The 22,709-nt window shown below is 38.0% G+C and overlaps 1 protein-coding gene and 1 pseudogene across 1 annotated transcript in view; one reads left to right on the top strand and one right to left on the bottom strand.

Annotated features, from left to right (window-relative positions):
- The first annotated feature begins 1,951 nt into the window (after window positions 1-1,951).
- On the top strand, window positions 1,952-2,659 carry LOC149836259 (uncharacterized; annotated as a pseudogene).
- Window positions 2,660-6,102: 3,443 nt separating this feature from the next.
- Window positions 6,103-22,709, bottom strand: part of SETH5 (transducin family protein / WD-40 repeat family protein) — a 30,623-nt gene continuing 14,016 nt past the window's right edge. The window contains exons 11-21 of the mRNA XM_090009088.1: window positions 17,396-18,069; window positions 17,073-17,263; window positions 16,386-16,695; window positions 9,732-10,016; window positions 9,535-9,644; window positions 9,112-9,433; window positions 8,096-8,506; window positions 7,777-8,017; window positions 7,373-7,553; window positions 6,727-6,801; window positions 6,103-6,601 (exon numbers count right to left, since the gene is read on the bottom strand). Of these exons, the coding sequence (XP_089865214.1) occupies window positions 7,528-7,553; window positions 7,777-8,017; window positions 8,096-8,506; window positions 9,112-9,433; window positions 9,535-9,644; window positions 9,732-10,016; window positions 16,386-16,695; window positions 17,073-17,263; window positions 17,396-18,069 (2,570 nt within the window). The 3' untranslated portion in view covers window positions 6,103-6,601; window positions 6,727-6,801; window positions 7,373-7,527. The remainder of the gene's footprint in view (window positions 6,602-6,726; window positions 6,802-7,372; window positions 7,554-7,776; window positions 8,018-8,095; window positions 8,507-9,111; window positions 9,434-9,534; window positions 9,645-9,731; window positions 10,017-16,385; window positions 16,696-17,072; window positions 17,264-17,395; window positions 18,070-22,709) is intronic.

Below are 22,709 nucleotides of genomic sequence, written 5' to 3'. Positions count from 1 at the left end.
GCAGTGTGAAGCATTATTAATTGGAAAATACATCAGACGTAGTAGCGGGTGGTATGCATTGAGCTATCAGTGACATGTAGTGGTAGCATGTCATGCAATTGGTAATAGTATCAGTGTTGGTGCGACGGTGTGTGGTGACATAGGGCGTAGTAGCAGGTGGTATGTGTTGAGCTATCGGTGACGTATGATGGTAGCATGCCATGTGATGGACATGGTGTGTTGTTTTACATTGTGTTGGATCAGCGGACTAGAGGATGGATGCCTTGGAGATTTAGTTAAGTGTCTCTTAACTCAGGATAATATTTCTCATGTGTAGCGTTTGGTGCACACAGGAAGTGCATGTGGGTTAGGATTAATTCTCTCGGGAATCACATTATGTGGTTTTAAAAGTGCATGGCGGCACGAGGTCGGGCAAGTGAGTGCCTACGCGTCAATGAGTAATCTGAGTAGTGTTGCTCACTAAAACATATAGTTATCAATTGGTCCGAAGGTTGGGGTCGACAACAACCTTCCTCAATCGTGAAGTACCTGCAGGTCTCCTAGGTGACGCTTTCAGGAGACCACGCCACAGCTTTCGTAGTGCGACTTTGCTGTTGAATTTGAGTTACTGGTTCAGTGGCATATAAGCGTCTCTCCATCTTCAAAACTTGAACGATGATTGCTTCATGAAGAGAATTGTGGTGTCATGCATAGGGTAGTGTGGTGTCATGCATAGGGTAGTGCAGGAAGCCCTGGCTTGAGCTAGGTCGTTGCATGTGAGGTGGTGCATCAGGTTGAACATATGTCTAAGCAACTACTTATAGGGTGATGTGCAATGCCAATAATCATTTTGATAGTCGCACATTGGATGATGTGCAGGGCCTAAGGTCATTAGGCTAGCCAGGTTGGGTTCACTTGGCGCAGTACATGTTCACCAAAAATTAGCCCGTGACACATTATAAGCTTTAATTTAATGATTGAATGGGTTTGCATTTAATCTAATGGGTCTATAAACATAGGACATAGTGTTTTGTTTTGTTTTGTTTTGTTTTTTCAAAGTTTTGGTTTCAATCCAAATGGATATAGATCTAGAACTGAGTTAGGCATGTAAATAGTTTGGATTCAGGTTGGATATGGTCAATACCAGATTTGACTAATCACATGTTGGTTAAATGGATTCTGGATCTTATTCAAACTCGGATTGTGAAAAGCTGATACTGTACTTGATTTTTCACATGTAATCCAATTCCACTATCCATCAAATCTGGATAACTATCAGATTCAGTAGCAAAAAATCAAAACCAGATCTACAACTTATTATAATCAAACATGGTTTTGCTCACAAATTGAAATAAATGAAGTCGATTGAGCTATGATATTGGACAAAATCAAATCCATTGACATCTATGAAGATTATGATATGAGTAGGGAACCATGTGTTATTTTATTTATAATATTAAAAGTAGCTAAAACTAACAATTAGTGTTGTTGTCCTCATAATAAATATCTTTTGATTTTCTAATTATATATTTATATTTAGCCTTAATAAATATTAGGTCCTGATAATTTGACAATATGTAGCCGATATATATGCGATATCCGATATTGATAGCAGACAATAAATTCCCTATATATTAATGAGCTCTATAGTGACTAGTTAGTGAAATAGTTTTCTCTAGCTATAATATATATATATATATATATATATATATATTAAAAAAATAAACTATATTTTTTAAAAATCATACTTTTTTTATGAAAAAATCGGCTTATGAAAATATCGTTAAACAACTTTTAAAATATCGGCGATATTTGTGATCATAATTCATAAGCGAGCTACCCCGACTACATCCTCAACGATCTCCCGCGTTACTGAATTCGAAAACCTTCCTTCCTCCCAAAACCCTAGCGAACCAGTTTTGGCATCACAGTCGAGATCGAGAAAAAGGAGAAGGGAGGAAGGGGGACGAAGATGTCGATATCGAAGAGCTCGAAGATGCTGTAGTTCATCAATTACAGGATGAGGGTGACGATCCAGGACGGCCGCCAGCTCGTCGGCAAGTTCATGGCCTTCGATCGCCACGTGAACCTCGTGCTCGGCGACTGCGGGGAGTTCCGGCGGCTCTAGCCGGACAAGGGCCAGAAGGGGGAGGAACGCGTGGACCGCCAGTCCCTCGGCCTCGTCCTCCTCCGCGGCGAGGAGGTCGTCTCCACGACCGTCGAGGGGCCGCCCACGCCGGAGGAGTCCCGCGCCAAGGGCGTCGTTGCGCCGGCCCCGGCATTGGCCGTGCCTCTTTCCGCGGCATCCCGACCGCGCCCCTCGTCCAAGCCCAGCCCGGGCTCTCCGGTCCCGTCCGCGGAGTCGGCGGCCTCGCCCCTGGTATGATGCAGCCGCAGATCTCGCGCCCGCCGCTCCTACCCGCTGCCCCTCCCGGAATCCGGATGCTGGGAATCCCCGGACAGCCCCCCCTCCCCCCCCCCCCCCCCCCCCCGGCCTTTTCCGCGGCCTCCACTGTCGCAGTTTGCGGCGAGGCCTGGCGTGCCTCCGCCTATGCCGGGAGCTGGACTGGGCATGCCCCCTCCGCTGCAGCCGTTCGGCGTCCGGCTGATGGTTCCCCCTCCTCCGCAGGTGATGAGGGGCCCTCCGTCTCCTATGCGGCCGGGAATGGTGCCTCCTTAGCATCGGCCTGGGACGCCACCTCCGCCTGCAGGATCTGTTCCGGTGTTTGCCCCGCCTCGGCCCGGTGTTCCCCCTCCGCCTTCCAACCAGCAGCAGCAATGAGGGTAAATGGATTTCGTTTTCTTCTCTTCTGCGGTGATGGTTTGTATAGGAATGAAGGCTGCGTTTTGCTATGGAAGGGATTGATTATTATGGGTTCTTTTCCTTTAGTTTTTTCTTTCTTTCATTTAACTGTGACGTCTCTCTCTCTCTCTCTCTCTCTCTCTCTCTCTCTCTCTCTCTCTCTCTCTCTCTCTCTCTCTCTCTCTCTCTCTCTCGATCAATCGATCGATCGATCGACTTGAGAAGGACTCATTGTAATCGTGTTTCAGAATGGTGGTATGTTTAGTTACGCTTCCCTAATTGTTGAGAGATGCGTTCTTAGTTTGCTGACGAGCGGATGGAGTTTTGTGATGTCGTATATTTTGTGGCTTATACTCTTAAATTTAATCGCCCTGGATTCTTATAATTTCATTTCTTTGTTGAACTGGAATGCTGTGCACCAAATTTAATAACAGTGTTCTCACAGGCAGTTTCCAGGCCACCCAATGTTCCATACATTTTTCTTTACTTTGATCTTCTTAAAATCTTCTTATTGTGCCGTCTCTATTTCTTCATTCCCTCTCAAGCAATTAACGGGTCTTGCTTCTTGCCTGGTTCATTTGTAATACCGCAAACTTCAGCCTCTTATTACCAATTGTTCCAATTCTCCCGTTCCTTCCATATCTGCCAGTTCCATTTGCTCCAAAATCCTTGAAACAATACAAGGATGGGCATCCTCATATCGATCCAAGTCCTACATCTTCTGTCATTTCAGATTGAAACATTATTGATTTCGGCAGGGATTCCGGAAAGGAATTTCGAGGATGTGTTGATGTGTTAATTACCAATTCTCATAAAAGCGATGATCATTGAATGAAGTCAAATGTCTGAGACATTGATAATCTGGGTCTGTTTATACATTTTTAATTCTCTTGAAATAGTTAGTAAGTTGAAACTGGCATTGTTCAAAGTGTAGGAATTGCTCAACTCCAAGGTTATCTTTGATCTTTTGTGGCTTATGTGAGTCTCAGAGACAGTTGGGTACTATTGATATGAATCTTTTTTGTTCAGGATATCTTTAAAACTTCGGATGCTTGATCTTTGAGCAAGCATGTCTTACTATAAGCATTTGCAGAGTACAATTCTAATGGCATCATGTATTAGGACCGAAAGATGAACTGTTGTATGATTAAGTTAGCTTGGTCAAATACATAGTGAAAATTGAGTAATCACTCTGGTGCAGTGCAAACTGATATTTGGAATCAACAGTTGTAGCCATTCTATGCTAACTCAATGTACTGGTTTGAGCCTTTGAGTTCTGAGTTTCTGAACTGTGCATTCTTCTTTGTTTATGGTTGAGTTAGAGGCTTTCATTGTGTTCATAAGGTGTGTGTTCTTATCAGTTGATGCTTGATACAGTTGCAAGATTGAAAATGAAGTGAAAAATAAGGCCTAATGGTTTTTCAGAGATCATGAAAGAACATGGAGTTAGACTTGGTTGTGCTCACGTTCTTGCTTGAATACTAAAAGGTGGGAAGTTTTTAATGCAGGCGAAATGGCTAAGCTTATGATCAAAAGAGTGTGGTTTTTGTTAAGGTTCTTACATGGGTTGATTCCAGTTTCTGAGTTTTGTGACCTGTCTCAAATAATTTATTTAGTGTTCTAGATAATGTCAAATTGACAGAGACATCCAGCTGGAGTTTACAGGCACATGAATGAAGCAAAAGTGCCCATCCAAAGGCTCATTTTGCATCCTTCAAAAATAGGATTGGCATTATGTTTGACAAATTTCTTGCGCTACTTCTGTGAAGGGATACTTGTGATTTTTGTTCATTAGGGTATTGTGCCTACTTGGTTTACTGGTCATTCTTTCTTTAAGGTACATTTCTAAAGGCACGTTATTGTTGTTTTAGGGCATCTAACATGGGAAGAACTTGTCATGGTCAACGCTTTAAGAGGATTTGCAAAGTGAAGATCAACCCTCATGCATCTCTTGAAAACTACAAAACTTGTTTGTTGCAAATGGTACTTAAGGAAGATGAAATATATATCATGAATCCCTTCTCCAGTTGGATCGCCCATTCTTTATTGAAGGTGCACATTTTACTATATGGCTGTTAAATTTGCCTTCTGTATGTGGTACCTATGGAAACTTCATCAGGATTTCATAGACTTCAGGTGAATTCAAGTTTGAGGAAGGTGGTAGATGACCTTTAGTGGGCAAGTAGGGCCTAATAGCTTAAGAAGTTAAATAAAACTGTGCCACACACTAGCTTCACTTTATTTTAATTGTAATTAACAAGTTCCATTAAAACAATAAAAAACTAAATCAACAAGTAAAACCCATCAGTTCTGAGTGACTAACAATTCAACCACTTCAAGGTCGGCCATTGCTTTCTTTTCTTTCTTGACAAGTGCCTAACTTTTAGTTTATAATGAATCAGGTTATTATTATTATTATTATTATTATTATTATTATTATTTTATTTATAACCTGAAGAAATTGCACCCAGCACGAAGACCTGGTTGTGCTGGCTCAACCTGCCATACCTACTGTCATCATGCTGGCTGTGTAAAACCTTGAGGCTACAGTTGTGCTGGGCGTCGGCCTGTGCAGAGGGGGGGGACGCTCCAAAAAATAACCACTCACATGTGAAAGAAACAGAAGACTTTAAGCTCAAACAATTCTTTTTCTTGCTTTATGTTAGTATACTAGCACCTATCATACGAAGAATCAATATGTAGTGGGAAGCTACCTGACTGCACCCCTACCAGATGGTACCCGATTGCTTGGGACCGTTAGTGGGTAGGGTTGGTACACTTTCTATCTGGTAGTTTCCATTTCTCTAATCACCCTTTATCTTGCAATTTCTCAAGATTTTGGCTTCGTTGATTTATTTCTTAAAGAGTATAAAGAGGTACCATATCCGATTCAAATTGAGTCTCCCACTCGGCGTGCACACCATTGGGCCACATGCGCCAAGCGTTTTCTCACAAAGTGCATTTGTTTCATTTCCCACAAGGAAATGACCCTTTTCCCATGAGAGAAGTATGTTTCCACATGAAAAAGTGGGCCCTAATACGTTGTAGCCTCGGGGTGAGACATGCACCTCACAAGTTCGAGGCACATGCCTCAAAACACCCTGTGGCTCAGCCTAACGCTTCAAGGCCTGAAGCAAACTCTCCACCTCCTAGTGTACTTGTACTAACACTAGGCATGAACAAATTTCATCTACGAATGCCCTGTATGAATGAGTTGGAGTGGTTAAAGACCTGGTCCAGAAACAACGGCCATGTGTCCCATGTGGTCAGTTTATGTTATATGGAGATGAAAGGACTCACAATTGCAGAATAATATTTGATTATTTTGAGCAAAATTAAATACCTTCTATTGGTGAAAAACAACCAACAAATATACAAAACATGAAAATTTTTGGCCCTTACTGTACACATTCTAAACTACTCAAGATTTACATACGATAGCTGATTGAAAAAAGATTTACATAGGATAATTTGTATGAACTGAACATGTTAAGCTTCTCTGGAAAAGCCATGCGCGGATGCAACAATTAGCAAAGCTGATCTAATTTGAAAGTGATACCATGTAAGCGTGCAACATGTTAGCTTGTATGTTCAACCGCTGATGCCGCACCAGTTTCCTGATTAATTTCTGGAGAAAAAATTGATGACAGGACCATGTTTCAGCTGCCTTTCAGTATGTCCAAGCATTCTTTTTGCTCTCTGTTCTATTGAGAAGGAAGGTGGTGTACATGCTATAGAAATGGCTCATGTAGAACCTTCCAAGGGTTATTCAATATACATTGTATAGTTTTCAAAATTTTCCTAGCCTCGAAATGCTTCCTGCACATGCACATTGACAAATTTCCACTTGATCAAATACAACTTTAGTTAGTTCGGTAAAAAATAATTGCACTTGTTCTTGCAGTCGAATAAAGAAGTTTCTATAACATCTATGTTCTCTGCACCTGAAATAGAATAACTGGGTAATAAAACTTTGCACATCTCCATTGTACCAGAGCTCGAAGAATAGGTGTCAAATGCTGCAAAACCAGAGTTGTAAATCATGAGATGGAAATTGATCCAAATTTGTTCAATAAGACCTGATAATAAGTATCACTCATTGTTTGGCTGTTGCTTCTCAATATTTTATGGCACTGAATTGGTTATGCATATATTATTTATGTTGACACAAAGTATTAGTTATATGCAATGCAAATGGATTGACAGACGTAAAACTTTATTAAATTTACCACAATAAACATCTTCAGAAAACCAAAACTGCATCTATAGGTGTTCATATCTCCTATTGGAGCAATGATACTATAACTGTAAAGAAGCAATTGATAGCGAAACTATAATGAAAGTATTGCCAGTAAGAGCATGCAATAGCTTACGCACAGCAGCATAGGTACCGGACATTCAGAAACTAATTTGCAAACAAGAACTTCTGCTTAGCCTAAATAACTAATCAAGTTACACGTTCAGCCTTCATGTTCTATATTAACTAGTAATTTTCACGGAAATAACCAGTAAGCTGATATCAGTGAAAGTATTTTGCATATATCTAAAGATGGTGACTAATCCTATAGCAAAAAAACAATGATAATGTACCTGAGGGTTTTGAATGAATTGGCACTTTGATAAGAGCTGTATGAGCAGCACCTCTGATGCAATAATGAGACACATCAAGGTGCCAGCTTCCATCTCTACTTGTTCCAAACACTTGTGTGATTGCATGAAGAAGCATTCTTCGAAAATAATGCACATTATTGTCTCCTATTCTTCTCATTAACTGCAAAATATTTGGAATATTAGAAAAAAGATGTCAAACAGGTACATGTATATTCAAGCTCTCTCTCTCTCTCTCTCTCTCTCTCTCTCTCTCTCTCTCTCTCTCTCTCTCACACACACACACACACACACAAACTTCCGAGAACATGTGATACATGTGTGTGCATGCATGCACATGTATTTTAAGAAGTTGATAGCACTACCGGATGAGATGAAGTACTTACGAAATATACTGGATGTTAGGGGAAACTGAAATGAAGACCCCTTTGGTTTAAGATTCTTCAATTGACGAAATTTACTTGGTTTGTCATTTTTTACAGCAGAACTACTTGCTTCTCCTATGGAAATATCAGTGTTCATTTTAACCTTCTCATGATAAATAGCGGGAGGTGCAAGCCTCAGCCGAGGTAGGGTATCAATTTGAAGTGTCCTCTGAACCTTTTGAAGATTATTCAGGATATCAAACTGCAAAACAATTATTCAGATAGTATATTAAGGGTTAAACGTCATATACAGATGTTATGTTAAAGAATAAACTCTTACCCGAGATATCTGTTGAAGTCCATAAGGTCTCTCAATGAGATCAGATTCGTGTAATGGTTGGGCAGGTATGCTGCCTTGTCTCTGTTGAGATCTCGAAGAGGCATGTTTCACTAATCCATTTTCTACAAGGATGGACTTGCTTCTGGCTCGAGAAGGGTTCTTATTTGGCATACATATGGGACACTCAACTGAGGAATTTTTATTAAGTTCATTTCCACCAACTTCACACTGCACATGTACTGCATGTCCACAATGGAAAACATGGATGCTTGATATAGAAGGTTCCTTGGTCAGTGGGCTGCTACATATACAGCAGATACGACTCTGTGGAGCATATGCATGTGATGCTCCCTTCTTGAGTAAGCTCATGATATAATATGTATCATCCTCAATCAGAATCTTCGCAGTGTCCTGATTTAAGAGCAGCAAGAGAGTCAGATAATCAAAAGTGAAAGTAACGAACAATATCTTCTTAAGTCAACCTACAGTACCACTGTTTTATGAGTGATTGTTAGTCCTAAAGCAAAATGGCTGGAAAATTATACATCATAAATCACCTATTGATAGATTACATTGTCAATGATCTTTTGTTTTTCAATTTCTTGGTTTTAAGAACTCACTGCAGGTGTCTTCCAAATGATAAGCAAAGGTACACTGTCCTGTACGAACAATGAAAAAAGGGCCCAAACAATAAAAGCAGATAGAAGTGGAAATCACTCATATCGAACATCAACTGTATCTCCCATGGAAGGAAAATTATAGTCCATATATAAAGATAGTATGGTTATTCTATGTAAAATCAGAATGATATTATGCATCAATTACATTTTTGCTTGGGCTAGTTCATGTTTATGCATTTTAATCAAATTTTTCTGTGTTTGACTCTTGAAAAGGGCCCAATCGTGTACCACTATAATAAGCATTATCAGAAATTACCTGAATTGAGGGAGTGGTTTAAAGATTCGAAAAGTAGGATTGGAAAAGCAAAAAAAAACTAGGATTCAAGCGATATGTACCAGGATTCTGCGCTCATAGCCATAAGTACCCAGCATGCCCAATATAGTTGCTTTAAAATCACCAAATTGCTGGTTCCCATTATCAGAAAGGAGCTTAGTCATGATGGTCGGAAGAGGCACATAACCCACCATTCCTTCAATAATTTCTCCTACAAACTGGGAGATCACTGTTCGTGAAATGCGAGCTGTTTTTTCAAGCCCTGAAATCCCTGTGTTATGTGAAGTAGCAGAACCATCTACCAGTGTATTAAAATTCTCAGTGGCCTTCATAACTTTAAAGGGATTTCCAGGTCCAAACAGATGCCTTAATGGCTTGCAGAAACTATACACAAATCAACAAATATGGTGTCCAAAAGTTAATGATGAACTATTCTAGGAATAATGCATTGAAGATTTGTAATTTAATCAAGCAATTGAACCTACGAGTCAAGCAAGTGGAACCACAGTGACTCAGACTCTTGAGGATCCAGACGCAGGGTATTTCTCTGGCACAAGCCTACAGAAGACTGCAAAATGTCATGAACAGATCTAACCTGCATGGGAGCATAGTTGCTGATATATCAGGCATCTATCGTTGAATGACAAATAATGACCTGAATGCAAAAAGAGTTCATACAAACCTCTGCTGTGTTTAAAATGGTATTCAGCTGCTCCGACTCACTAATGCTAAAAGTTGTTTCAACGACTTTACTTCTAACAGTGGAGTAAATATTGTCTAATTTGGAATCAATACCAGATAAAATAAGTGATAAGGAACTTCCTATATCACCAACTCTTTCCAATAAGAATGCAGCTGCATCAGTCACCCCATAATCCTGGCAAAGACGCAAACAGTGCTCCAATCTGTAGTTTTCAAAAGTCTCCAAGAACCTTAGTACTGATCCAGGTTCGAATTGACACAGGAGCTGCAAAACAGAAGCACTTGGTCTGTCATGAAAAGTTTTGACCTTGCATATGACAGGAAAAACCTATAATAGAAGTGCAAGGAGAACTTTTAATAAAATTTATCACATCAATCATAATTAATGTAACTAGGTAAGAATATGATGTGGATTACGAATGCATAGATACCAATTATTTTCAATTGGAGCTTTATGTTAAAATGTACACTCAAAATCAATATTGTAAGTATAAATATATATACTTATATACATAGAGATACGTATACATATTTTATATGTATAGGTATCTCTATATATAAGTATATATATTTATACATTTTTATCCTTTTTTTACCCGAAAGGGTATTTTTGTCATTTTACATTTTGCGCATATTCCATTTGGAATATGCTGTAATTTTTCCATTATTTTTGTAATTCTTTTAATTTTTATTTTTTTCTTTTTTGCACTCTCAAAAAGTGCATTGGGGGTCTCCCCAATAGAGTCGTTGGGGAGCCCCCAACGGTCACAATTGTGACCGTTGGGAGCTCCCCAACGACTCCTTTGGGGAGCCCCCTCTTGCCTCCTTCCTTCTTGTATAAACAGGGGTGTTCCCCCCTTTGTATTTACTTAAGCTTGAGAGTCTCAAGCATTTGCTTTTATATATTGAAATACATGCATTATTGCATGTTTATTATTTATACACTTTTTGTGTATTTTGTTCAAGTGTTGTGAGAGTGCTTTCGTGCACTTCTTTTATAAGGTTTTTATGTTTGTTTATGTATTGTCTCTTCGTAGACAATTTCACATGGTATCAAAGCTCGGTTGTTGATTGGAGATCGTGAGATCCGCCTTTGTTCGAGTGCCTCGAAAACCGTGCCTTCGGATTTTTTGAGATTGAAGTGGTGGATCTTGCTTCTCAAATATTTTAGAAGGATCTTGTGCTAAGAAGAAGTTGAAACATCGTATTGGTACGTCTTTTTTCTTCTTCTCTCTACGTCTTAATGGGTGAGAAAGAGTCTCACTTTGCCCTTGGCTTCAAGTTGAATGGGTCCAACTATCATATTTGGGCCGGGAATATGGAGGCCCACATAAAAGGAAAAGGATTGTGGGGTTATGTGCAAGGAACAATTCCGGAACCGGAACCCAAGATAACCATAATGGACGGAAGTGAAATCAAGATTCTTGAGGGAGAGGAAAGGATCAAAGCTCTTGAAGAATACTCAAAGAAACACGACGAATGGGAAATGAAGAATTTCAAGATTCTTTCTTGGTTCTTCGCATCCGTCGAAACGAAGATTAATGCCAACATTATCAAATTCAAAAAGGCATCGGAAGCTTGGCATTATCTCGAGAAGATGTATACATCAAGAGACCTATCTCATAAGTATTACCTTCAAAAGAAGGCCCTCTCCCTTACTCAAGGTGAAATGTCTATTAGGGAATATTTTGCCGATCTTTCCTCTATTTGGGATGAGCTCTCTATGCTTGAACCAAAATGGAGTGGAGAGGCAATTGAACTTCGCCACAAGCAACTTGAAGAAGATCGTTTCTTCAATTTTTTGAATGGGTTGAGACCGGAATTTGAGCAAATAAGGTCATCACTTCTATCCTCATTTACTCCTCCCTCTCTTGAAGATGTTCTCACCAAATTAAGTGGTGAGGAGACTCGTATGAATTTATGTAAACAAGGACCAAGTGTTCTTATGGTTCCTTGTAATTATGAAGAAAATAATGAGGTTAATGCCGTATCAAGACCCGGAAATAATGTAAAGACCTATCGTCCTCCTCACTTTAAATTCCAAAATCAAGGAGGAGATGGTGGACAAAGAGGGAAGCGGGACTATAGCAAGACTATATGTCACTTTTGTAAAGAACCGGGGCATATCAAGCCGGTATGTCCCAAATGGAAGAAGCTCCTTGCTATGGCCACCACCGGCGCACCACAAAAGGAAGAGGCATCATCAAGTGGGTCACTCTCGTTGAACCAAATAATGGAAGCCCTTCAACCTCTTCTCAAGGGAGCTACATCCGGTGCCGCCGTGTCTACTTCTTCCATTCCAGGTAAAGTCCCTTGGCTTTTGGACTCAGGTGCATCCTTTCATATGTCCCCAAACATGTTTTCACTTTCCGATTATTCAAAAAATGCTTCTCCATCCTTTGTTTCCACTGCGGATGGAACTTCTCTTGAAATTAAAGGAATAGGTAATTTTGAAACTCAAGATTTTTTTATTCCAAAAATTAGATTTATACCTAAACTTAATTTAAATCTTCTTTCTGTTTCTCAACTCTCGGATCATGGTTGTGATATTAAATTTTCATGTGATAAATGTTTAATACAGGATCGCCTGTCCGGGAAATTGATTGGGGAAGGCTTTAGAAAAGGCGATTTATACTACATGGAATCTCTTCGAGTTCCAAAATCTTTTTGTAATGTTGCCCGAAACAAAGATATAAACATGTGGCACAAAAGACTTGGTCATCCTAATATCACCAAGTTGTCTTACTTACATTTTGCAAAAGACCTATGTAAAAGTTCCTTTTCTTGTAATGACTGTATTCTCGGAAAAATGAAAAGTTTACCTTTTGAGCAAAGAACTATGTTCTCATCAAAACCCTTTGAAATTGTTCATTCCGATGTTTGGGGACCGGCACCTGTTGTCTCAAAAGGAGGTTTTTCTTATTATGTTATTTTTGTGGATGATTTCTCTAGATATTCATGGATTTTTTTTCTTAAATTCAAACATGAAGTCTTTTCATGCTTTAGAACTTTCCATTCGATGATCAAAAATCAATTTAATAGTAACATAAAGATTTTTAGAAGTGATTCTGGAGGAGAATATCTCTCCAACCAATTTAAAATATATCTTGAAGATCAAGGAATCATTCACCAAAGATCTTGTCCTAAAACCTCCCAACAGAATGGGTTGGCCGAAAGAAAACATAGACATATTATTGAGACCACTAGAACCCTTCTTATTTCCCAAAACATACCAAAAAATTTTTGGGCTGAAGCTGCTCTTGCTTCTGTTTATCTGATAAATCGTTTGCCTTCTAGATTATTAGGAAAAATATCCCCTTTTGAGATTTTATATAAACTTGAACCAGATTATAATAGGTTACGAGTCTTCGGGTGTAAGTGTTTCATACTTACGGATAAGAATGACAAACTCTCTCCCAAGGCTATCCCCTGCGCTTTTCTTGGCTATTCTGAAACTCAAAAGGGATTTCGGTGTTATGATCTTCGAGAAGATAAGTTATATGTCTCTAGAAATGTAACTTTTTTGGAAAATGAAAGTGGATTTGAAAAAAATGTTTCGCAACAAGAAAATTTTGATTATTCCTTCCTTTTTGACTTATTGTCTAGTAATGATGATATATCTAGTGATGATGATGTATCATCAAACCATGATGAGGACATTGAGGGTAATGTCGAAGAGCATAACCAACAAGAAGGCAGGAGTTCAAGTGATCCAATAACATACTCACGTAGAAACCAAGACACCTTTAGAAGTGCTATTGATCAATATAGTGAACTTGTTCCTGTTCTCGATCACCGTAGATCTGAGAGGAATAGGAGACCTCCAACTCGTTTTGTCTCCTTTGATTCCTTTTCACCCCGATATAGGGCTTGTCTTAGTGCCATTCATTCTTATTTTGAACCTAGAAACTTTGAAGAAGCTAAAAAATGTATAGAATGGCAAGAAGCTATGCAAAATGAACTTAATGCTCTTAAAAGGGCTGAAACTTGGGATTTCGAAACTCTACCCATAGGAAAGAAAACTATAGGTTGTCGATGGGTTTTTAAGGTTAAAACTAAGAGTGACGGATCCCTTGAAAGGTATAAAGCTCGCTTAGTTGCAAAAGGATATGGGCAAGAGTATGGAATTGATTATGAAGAAACTTTTGCTCCTGTAGCCCGAATGGTTACAGTTAGATGTCTCATTACTATTGCATCTATTAAAAATTGGAACATTTTTCAAATGGATGTGAAAAATGCTTTTTTAAATGGTGATCTTAACGAAGAAGTATATATGGATGCCCCACCAGGCATGAAGATTCCTGAAAATAAAGTTCTTCGTCTTTGAAAGGCTCTTTATGGATTGAAACAGGCTCCCAAAGCCTGGTATGATAGATTTACCAGTGTAATGTTGGAAAATGGTTTCTTCTCATGCTATACTGACACTGCTCTATTTACTAAGAAATCTAAAGCAGGGATTGTAATATTATTGCTCTATGTTGATGATATGTTAATTACAGGTGATGATGTTCAAGGAGTCAAGGGTATTAAGTCCGTCTTGACTTCAATATTTGAGATGTCAGACTTGGGTTTTCTGACATATTTTCTTGGAATTGAGGTTGCTTATTCGCAACGTGGTTATTTTTTATCTCAGTCTAAACTTGCTTGTGAGATTATTGACAGATCCGGGATTTCTGATGACAAAGTATGCGAAACTCCTGAAGTTGTGGGAGCAAAAATGAAAATTGACGATGGTGTTCCTTTAACCGATCCTACCCCTTACAGGCAGCTGGTAGGTTCGTTAATGTATCTTAGTATTACTAGACCTGACTTATCACATGTTATACACATCGCCAGTCAGTTTCAGCACGCTCCCACAACCGTTCATATGAGTGTTGTTCTTCGCATCGTCAGATACTTGAAGGGCACAATAAATAAGGGAGTATTTCTATCTTCTTCTTCTGATTTAAAATTACTTGCTTATACTGACTCAGATTGGGGAGGTGACCCTAGTAACCGTCACTCCACCACTGGTTTTTGTGTTTTCCTAGGTGAATCTTTGATTTCATGGCGGTGTAAAAAGCAACAGAAAGTTTCTTTGTCATCCACTGAAGCCGAATACAGAGCCATGGCATCCACTACCATGGAAATTGTATGGATTCGACAACTTTTGGAAGATATAGGAGTACCTATCCGAGAACCAACAAAGTTGTGCTGTGACAATAAAAGTGCAATCTATATTGCCAAAAATCACACCTTTCACGAGCGAACAAAGCATATAGAGATGGACTGCCATTATGTCAGAGAAGAATACTTGAAGAAGGTCATTGATCTACCATACATGACGTCTGAGTATCAACTTGCGGACTTCTTCACAAAAGCTCTTTGTTCGCCTAGATTTCATTTCCTTCTGGACAAACTTGCGGTTATCACACCGTAAGTTTGAGGGGGGGTGTTAAAATGTACACTCAAAATCAATATTGTAAGTATAAATATATATACTTATATACATAGAGATACGTATACACATTTTATATGTATACGTATCTCTATATATAAGTATATATATTTATACATTTTTATCCTTTTTTTACCCGAAAGGGTATTTTTGTCCTTTTACATTTTGCGCATATTCCATTTGGAATATGCTGTAATTTTTCCATTATTTTTGTAATTCTTTTAATTTTTATTTTTTTCTTTTTTGCACTCTCAAAAAGTGCATTGGGGGTCTCCCCAATAGAGTCGTTGGGGAGCCCCCAACGGTCACAATTGTGACCGTTGGGAGCTCCTCAACGACTCCTTTGGGGAGCCCCCTCTTGCCTCCTTCCTTCTTGTATAAATAGGGGTGTTCCCCCTTTGTATTTACTTAAGCTTGAGAGTCTCAAGCATTTGCTTTTATATATTGAAATACATGCATTATTGCATGTTTATTATTTATACACTTTTTGTGTATTTTGTTCAAGTGTTGTGAGAGTGCTTTCGTGCACTTCTTTTATAAGGTTTTTATGCTTGTTTATGTATTGTCTCTTCGTAGACAATTTCACACTTTAGATACCCCCCCATAAGAACCCAACCATGAGAGTGCTCTAAAGCATACTCACCAATATCAGCCTTGGCAATATATTGGCAACTGGCAAGCCATGTTTTTTCTTACAAGCCTCAAGAAAATCTCACAGAAAAAAATATTTTAGGAAAAATATCATGTAAATTATCTTTTATAACTGTTTTTTATTTCCAAAAAACAGCAGTAAAGTGGAAAAGCATCAACATAAAGAAAATATTTAACCAAATGAGAATTATTTTTTAATTTAAAAAAAGGAAACAACAAGATATTCACCTAAGATGGTCCTGATATTTTCCAAGATTTTCTCAATGACATTGCAATATGTTTAAAAAATATCACATTGTTTTCCTATAAAATCATCCCTTTAGTAATAGTATCATGATAGGTTCAAAATATTGGTAATATATCCCCGACAGGTTGGAGTAGCAAATTGAATTTAGGTAAAAAAGATCACCCCAATGAAGGTGGTGAAAATGTGAGGTACATCGTGAACTGAAAAAAGCAACTGATGTCTGCCAAATTACAGTGTCAATTTATCAAAATGCATATAAAACCCATGATTCCATCTTGTACATTTTAATATGCACATACCTCCAGATAAAGTTCTGCCATTTCATCAGTGATGTTAATTGGATTATTACGCATAAGTCGAGGGAAGTTTGAGAGTCTTTCCAAATAGGCCTGAATTTCGTCTGATTTATCCATGAACTTCACTCCATAGAAAGGAGAAACCAAAATGTCCCCCTTTGTCAAAGAAGAAAAATTGAGTGCACCAGATAGATGGACGTCAACTGCAGTCTTTAAATAAAGAAACAAGCACTCTGGATGAGGCTGTAGTATGGACAGCATTTGTTCACTTTCTTTGCTAAAATGTTCAATGACCAGAAAAAATGCGCCCTCTCTGCCAAATTAAAACATGAAAAAATAAATGAAAGAGGAGAAAGAAAAATGACTATTAGTCATCATTCCAATGAGAAATCAAATTTTTCCTTTTGCTTCTGATCCTTTATAGAAAATCTCACAAGAAATTGAGTTTATCAATTCTTAACAAAAACATAACAATATTTTCCTGAAAAAATCATTTCAAATGATTTCCATGCTTTCAAATACATATTTCAAAAGAATCTAGATTTTGACAAGAAAAACAACTTATTTTTTAAAAGTGCCAAATAATTTAATTGCAAAGGACCATTCCCATTGATAATGGTGAGGCTATGATTTAGTTCAGATATAATGAAGGAATATTTTGTCTATATAAAGGTCTTATATCAGTTTCACCTGCTCAATTTTACTAGTTTTGGTATCCGAGAGATGACTGCTGACTGAAAGGCGAAAAAGTCAGCATCTTTCAGCTGCAGGAGTATATTGCTAATAAAAGCAAAGGCATGAATAGGTTCATCCACATCCTTTATGTAACTATCTAGGGCTGCAACATGCTGGCCCCTTTGCATATGTATCAAGCTGCATACCTGCAGATTGATGTACAAACTACCCCCATCAGAATATGAACAGAAAACTTACAAATATTATCGAAACAAATTGAGTTTAAGATGGAAGGGAAAGAACAAAATTGAAAAACTAATGCAATAGATTATTCATGCCTGGTAAAATTGAGCCTGCTCACAAACTTGCAATACATAAGATGAGTCCCACTCAGCCTGTGGCACTGCTTTTAGAAGAGCAAGAACCTGTTTTTGCTGTCTATGAGCAGCTAAATGTCCTTGATCAAGAGACCTTGAGGATGTATCAGTCTCAGATGTCAAATACTCCAAAATATGATTAAATAGACTTTGTGGAATGGTCGCCTGCTGGCAAGCAACAAAGCAAGCAATGAACTCCAGAAGATGACCCTGCTCTTTCTTTGAAGGCCACAAATCTAAACATTCATAACTATCACTGCTGGAGGACCTGTCCACACCTGGAACCTCAATATCAAGAACACTAATCAACGCATTGGTGATATTTTGTGCCATCAAAGTTTGGTCCTCTGTTTTATTCACAATTCTTCCATCCTTCTCTTCCACAACCATATCAACTAAATTGGATAAAGGGTTTTCCGTTTTTTGATATTCATCTTCAAAAAAAGCACATCGCATAACCTCAAGAGTGGCTTCAGTATCCAACCATAGAAGGTAATAAAGATTCAAGCATGATCCAAGAGATGACTTAAAGCTTGTCACAAATTGAGAGTTCTGGCCACTGGAATTTTCTAAAAGAAATTTGATCAACTCTTTTCTTAGTGATGGCAGGCGAGAGGGTGGCAGTGCACCTTGGCCTGCAAAACATATATCCTCAGTTTCAGTTGACTACTGCTCAGGATATTATTCACTGTTATAACATGCTTAAAGAATGCATCCAAGGTTGAAACACAAAACTTAACACCTTAAAACTTGCATTAAATAGCTTCTTGCATTTCTATAATTGTAAGGCCTTGTGCCTCTAACAAGGAGTAGTGTTTTCTCAATCAAAGGTGCCAAAGCACAGTGAAAAACTAAAGCAAGAACAAGTGCAGGGATGAATGTAATGAAGCATGCGGAAGAATCAAGAATGCAAATGCATTCACAAGGTCCAACAATGGACTTGGCACAAAGGCACACAAAGAGACAATCCACTAAGGGATAATACGAAAAAGCCTTACAAGAAGGCTACACATAAAAAAGATATACTCTTTTTATTAAAGGAGGAGCTCTTAAGAACATGGAAAGCACAAGGGGAGAGAGCCCCTATTTATACACCCAAGGGACCACAAGGGGGCTCCCAATAGAGTCGTTGGGAGCCCCCAACGGTCACATTTGTGACCATTGGGGGCCCCAACGACTCTATGGTGGGGCCCCCTATGTGGTTTAAAATAAAGAAAAGAAAAAAGAAATACAGAAAAAAAAGAAAATAAGAAAATAAATACCCCTATCGGGTATTATGGTGTAAAAGATCATATATATATATATATATATATATATATATATATATATATATATATATATATATATATATATATATATATATATACAAATGTTAACACCCCCCTCAAACTTTACAGAGAGATGACGGAAAGTTTGCCAAGGAGAAACAAGAAGCGGGGAGTAGGGATCGCTTTAGTAAAAAAGTCTGCAAGCTGATATTCGTAAGTGACATATGACAGTGTAACTGTCCCACGGAGATACTCATCACGAACATAGTGACAGTCCATTTCTATATGTTTGGTTCACTCATGAAAGGTGTGATTGTTGACAATATAGATGGCACTTTTGTTGTCGCAGCAAAGCTTCGAGGCGCCGGAAATTTTAACTCTCATATCTTGAAGAAGACTTAGAAGCCACACAAGTTCGATTGTAGTAGTTGTCATAGCCCGGTACTCAGCCTCAGTAGAAGATAACGAGACTTTCTGTTGTTTCTTGCATCTCCAAGCAATTAGAGAATCTCCTAAAAAAACACAAAAACCAGCAGTTGAGATTCTGTCATTTGGGTTTCCTCCCCAGTCAGCATCAGTATAAGCAAGCAAATTTAATGAAGAGAGTGAAGATAGAAATAACCCTTTAGTTAGAGTGTTTTTGATGTAACGAATGATCTGAAGAACGGCACTCATATGCACAGTTGTAGGAGCATGTTGAAATTGGCTAGCAGAGTAAACAGCATGAGCGATGTCTGGTCTGGTGATAGTGAGATAGGTGAGAGATCCAATGAGTTGTCTGTAGGGTGTAGGATCTTCCAGTAGAACCCCATCCTCCAACCGTAGTTTAGCATTGATAACCTCTGGAGTCTCCACCTTTTTATCATCTGAAATTCTAGATTTTGAACATATATCTGCAGCAAGCTTCATCTATGATAATATATACCCTTGGAGAGAGTATGCAACTTCAATGCCAAGAAAATATCTGAGAAAACCTAAATCAAACATATCAAAATTATCTTTTAACATATTTTTAACATTAATAATACCCATTTCATCATTGCCTGTGATGATCATATTATCACAATTACAATATTATTACTTATACTTTTAACAAAGAGAGCAGTGTCAGTATAACATGAACGAAATCCCAACTTAATCATGATAGGACTAAATCTATCATACCAAGCCTTAGGGGCTTGTTTAAGGCCATATAAAGCTTTTAATAGTTTAAGAGTTTGACCTTGTTCAAGAGTAATTCCCGACGAAGGATTCATATATACTTCTTCATTTAATTGACCATTAAGAAAGACATTTTTAACATCTAATTGGAATATAGGTCATTTCTTAGATGATGTTACAGCAATTAGGGTTCTGACACTAGTCATTCGAGCAACTGGGGCAAAAGTCTCCTCATAGTCAATGCCATATTCTTGTGAGTATCTCTTAGCTACTAATCTTGCTTTATAACGTTCTAAGGAACCATCACTTTTGGTCTTAACTTTATAAACCCAACGACATTTAATAGCTTTTTTATTTGGAGGAAGTTGAACTATTTCTCAAGTTTTATCCTTTTTTAAAGCATCTAGTTCTACCCTCATTGCTTTAATCCAATGTGATATATTTTTTGTTTGATTATAATGAGAGGGCTCATAGTAAGAATGTAAGGTTATTAAACAAGCTTTATAATTAGGTGAGAGAGATTCATATGAGACAAACCTATTAGGTGGAATTGATTCTCTAGAGGATCGCCTAAGGGAAGTTTCTTCTAGAGGTTCGTTAAGTCGTGAGAATTTTTTAAGGCACTAATAGGTTTCTCTTGCTCGCGTCGGGTGTAAACATGAAGATTGTCACCATGAGTTGGTGATACTTCAATATTATGTGTATCTTCACTATTATGTGCATTTTCTAATATTTTCGGATGACTTAAAGAGTCATTATTTATATCTTCTAAAAGATCATTTAGAAACATATATTCAATTTCATTTTGTTTGTCTAATACTTCAAATCCGTTCTCATCTTCTAAGAAAGTTATATCTTTTGAAACATATAACTATTGTTTTTATAGTGAAAGCATTTATAGGCCTTTTGATTTTCACCATATCCTAATAATACACATTCAATTGTCTTTGGTGATAATTTATCTCATTTATGTAAAAGAACAAAACATTTACATCAAAAAATACGAAGACGATTGAAATCGGGTGTCATTTTAAAAAGTTTTTCATAAGGAGAGATGTTTAACTTTGAGGACGGCATTCGATTGATTAAGTGGAGGTTAACACGGCTTTGGCCCAAAAAAAATTAGAAATATTTTTAGAAATAAGTAATGATCTAGTGGTTTCTAAAATATGCCTATGTTTTCTTTCCGCTAGACCGTTTTTTTGAGGAGTTCTTGGGTATGATCTTTGATGAAAAATGCCATGTTGTTTTAAATATGTTTGAAATTCATTTGATAAGTATTCTCTACCGGAGTCGGATCTAAGAATGGATATGTGACTTTGAAATTGGTTTTGAATTTTTGCACAAAATTCTTTAAAAAAAGTAAAGACTTCTTATTTAAGATTAAGAAAATAGATCTATATATATCTAGTATAATCATCAATAAATGTCACATAGTATGAATAACCACCTTTGAATAGAACCGAAGATGGTCCCCACACATCCGAATGCACCAATTCAAAAGGTCTTGTTGAAATAAAGGTTCTCGTAGGAAATAGAATAGACTTCATTTTTCCAAAAATGCAATCTTTGCAATTGATATCTTTTTCTTTACAAAATTTGTTTCCAAAAAAAAAAAACATTTTAGAGTAACTTGGATGTCTAACTATGTCACAGGGATTCGGCTAGGAGGGTGCCGCACCCGCGTCGACGCGACTCGACGCGGGTGCGGGTGCGGGTGCCGCACCGGGTGCGGTCAACTCGATCCTGGGTGCGTTGACCGCACCCAGGATCATTAATGTCCATTTTTAAAAAAAAAAAATTGCCCAAATGGGCTTCAAATTTTTTTTTAAAAAACTTTATGCTAGTCTGTCAGCTGCCTAGCATAAAGTAAGTTTTTCAATTTTCACGCACAGCTGCTGTCAGCACAGCTGCAGCAGCTGCCTGTCAGCTGCTGACAGCAACTGCCTGACAGCTGCAAAGTTTAAAAAAAAAACCCGCCTATTCCCCAACCCCCTTTTTAAAAAAAAACCCCGCCTATTCCCCAACCCCCTTTATATATATATATATATATATATATATATATATATATATATATATATATATATATATATATATATATATATATATATATATATATATATATATATTACTTATTACATTTTTGCCCCTGCCGCACCCCCGCACCCGGGTTTTTTGGAAGTGCCGAATCCCCGCACCCGCACCCGCACCCGCACCCGCGCCCGCACCCGCACCCGCACCCATGTGACATAGATGTCTAAGTATTTTATGTCATGTTTCAATACTTTTATCTTGGACATAAGTACAAAAAGAGTTTGTAGGGAGCGTCAAGTGATCCATATACTAAAGATCTCTCTTTCTATGGCCTTGCCCAATCCGCTTCCCGAACTGGAGATCCTGCACAAAACACTCTTGAGATGAGAATGATATTTCACATCCATGGTCGGCAATTTGAGAAACGAAGAAAAGGTTGAGATTTAGTTTAAGAACTATTCTAACTTTTGAAACAAAGAAATTTTGAAAATTTTTAGGATCTAAAGTTCCAATGCCATTTATTTTGAAAAATGTTTCATCAGCCGTAGAGACACAAGATATTTTTGAATTGGTGCATACATTGGTTAAAGCACTTTCATGGGGAGTCATGTGAAAAGAAGCTCCGGAATCTAAAATCCAAGAATACGTACCGAGAGGTGATGAAGAAGCAATGGCGGCACCGGAGACAGAGGAAGTAGCCTTTAGGATTTGTTGGAGAGCCATGGATATTTGTCCAAGTGTGTCCTTGAGATCCACAGTTTTGCCTTCATGTTCTTTAGTGGAGGATTCCTCAATGGAAGCCACCTTAGGCT

This window comes from Nuphar pumila, chromosome 6 (genome assembly GCF_984573655.1).
Source record: "Nuphar pumila chromosome 6, dmNupPumi1.hap1.1, whole genome shotgun sequence".
Taxonomy (NCBI): domain Eukaryota; kingdom Viridiplantae; phylum Streptophyta; class Magnoliopsida; order Nymphaeales; family Nymphaeaceae; genus Nuphar; species Nuphar pumila.
This window is presented reverse-complemented; position numbering and strand designations above follow the sequence as displayed.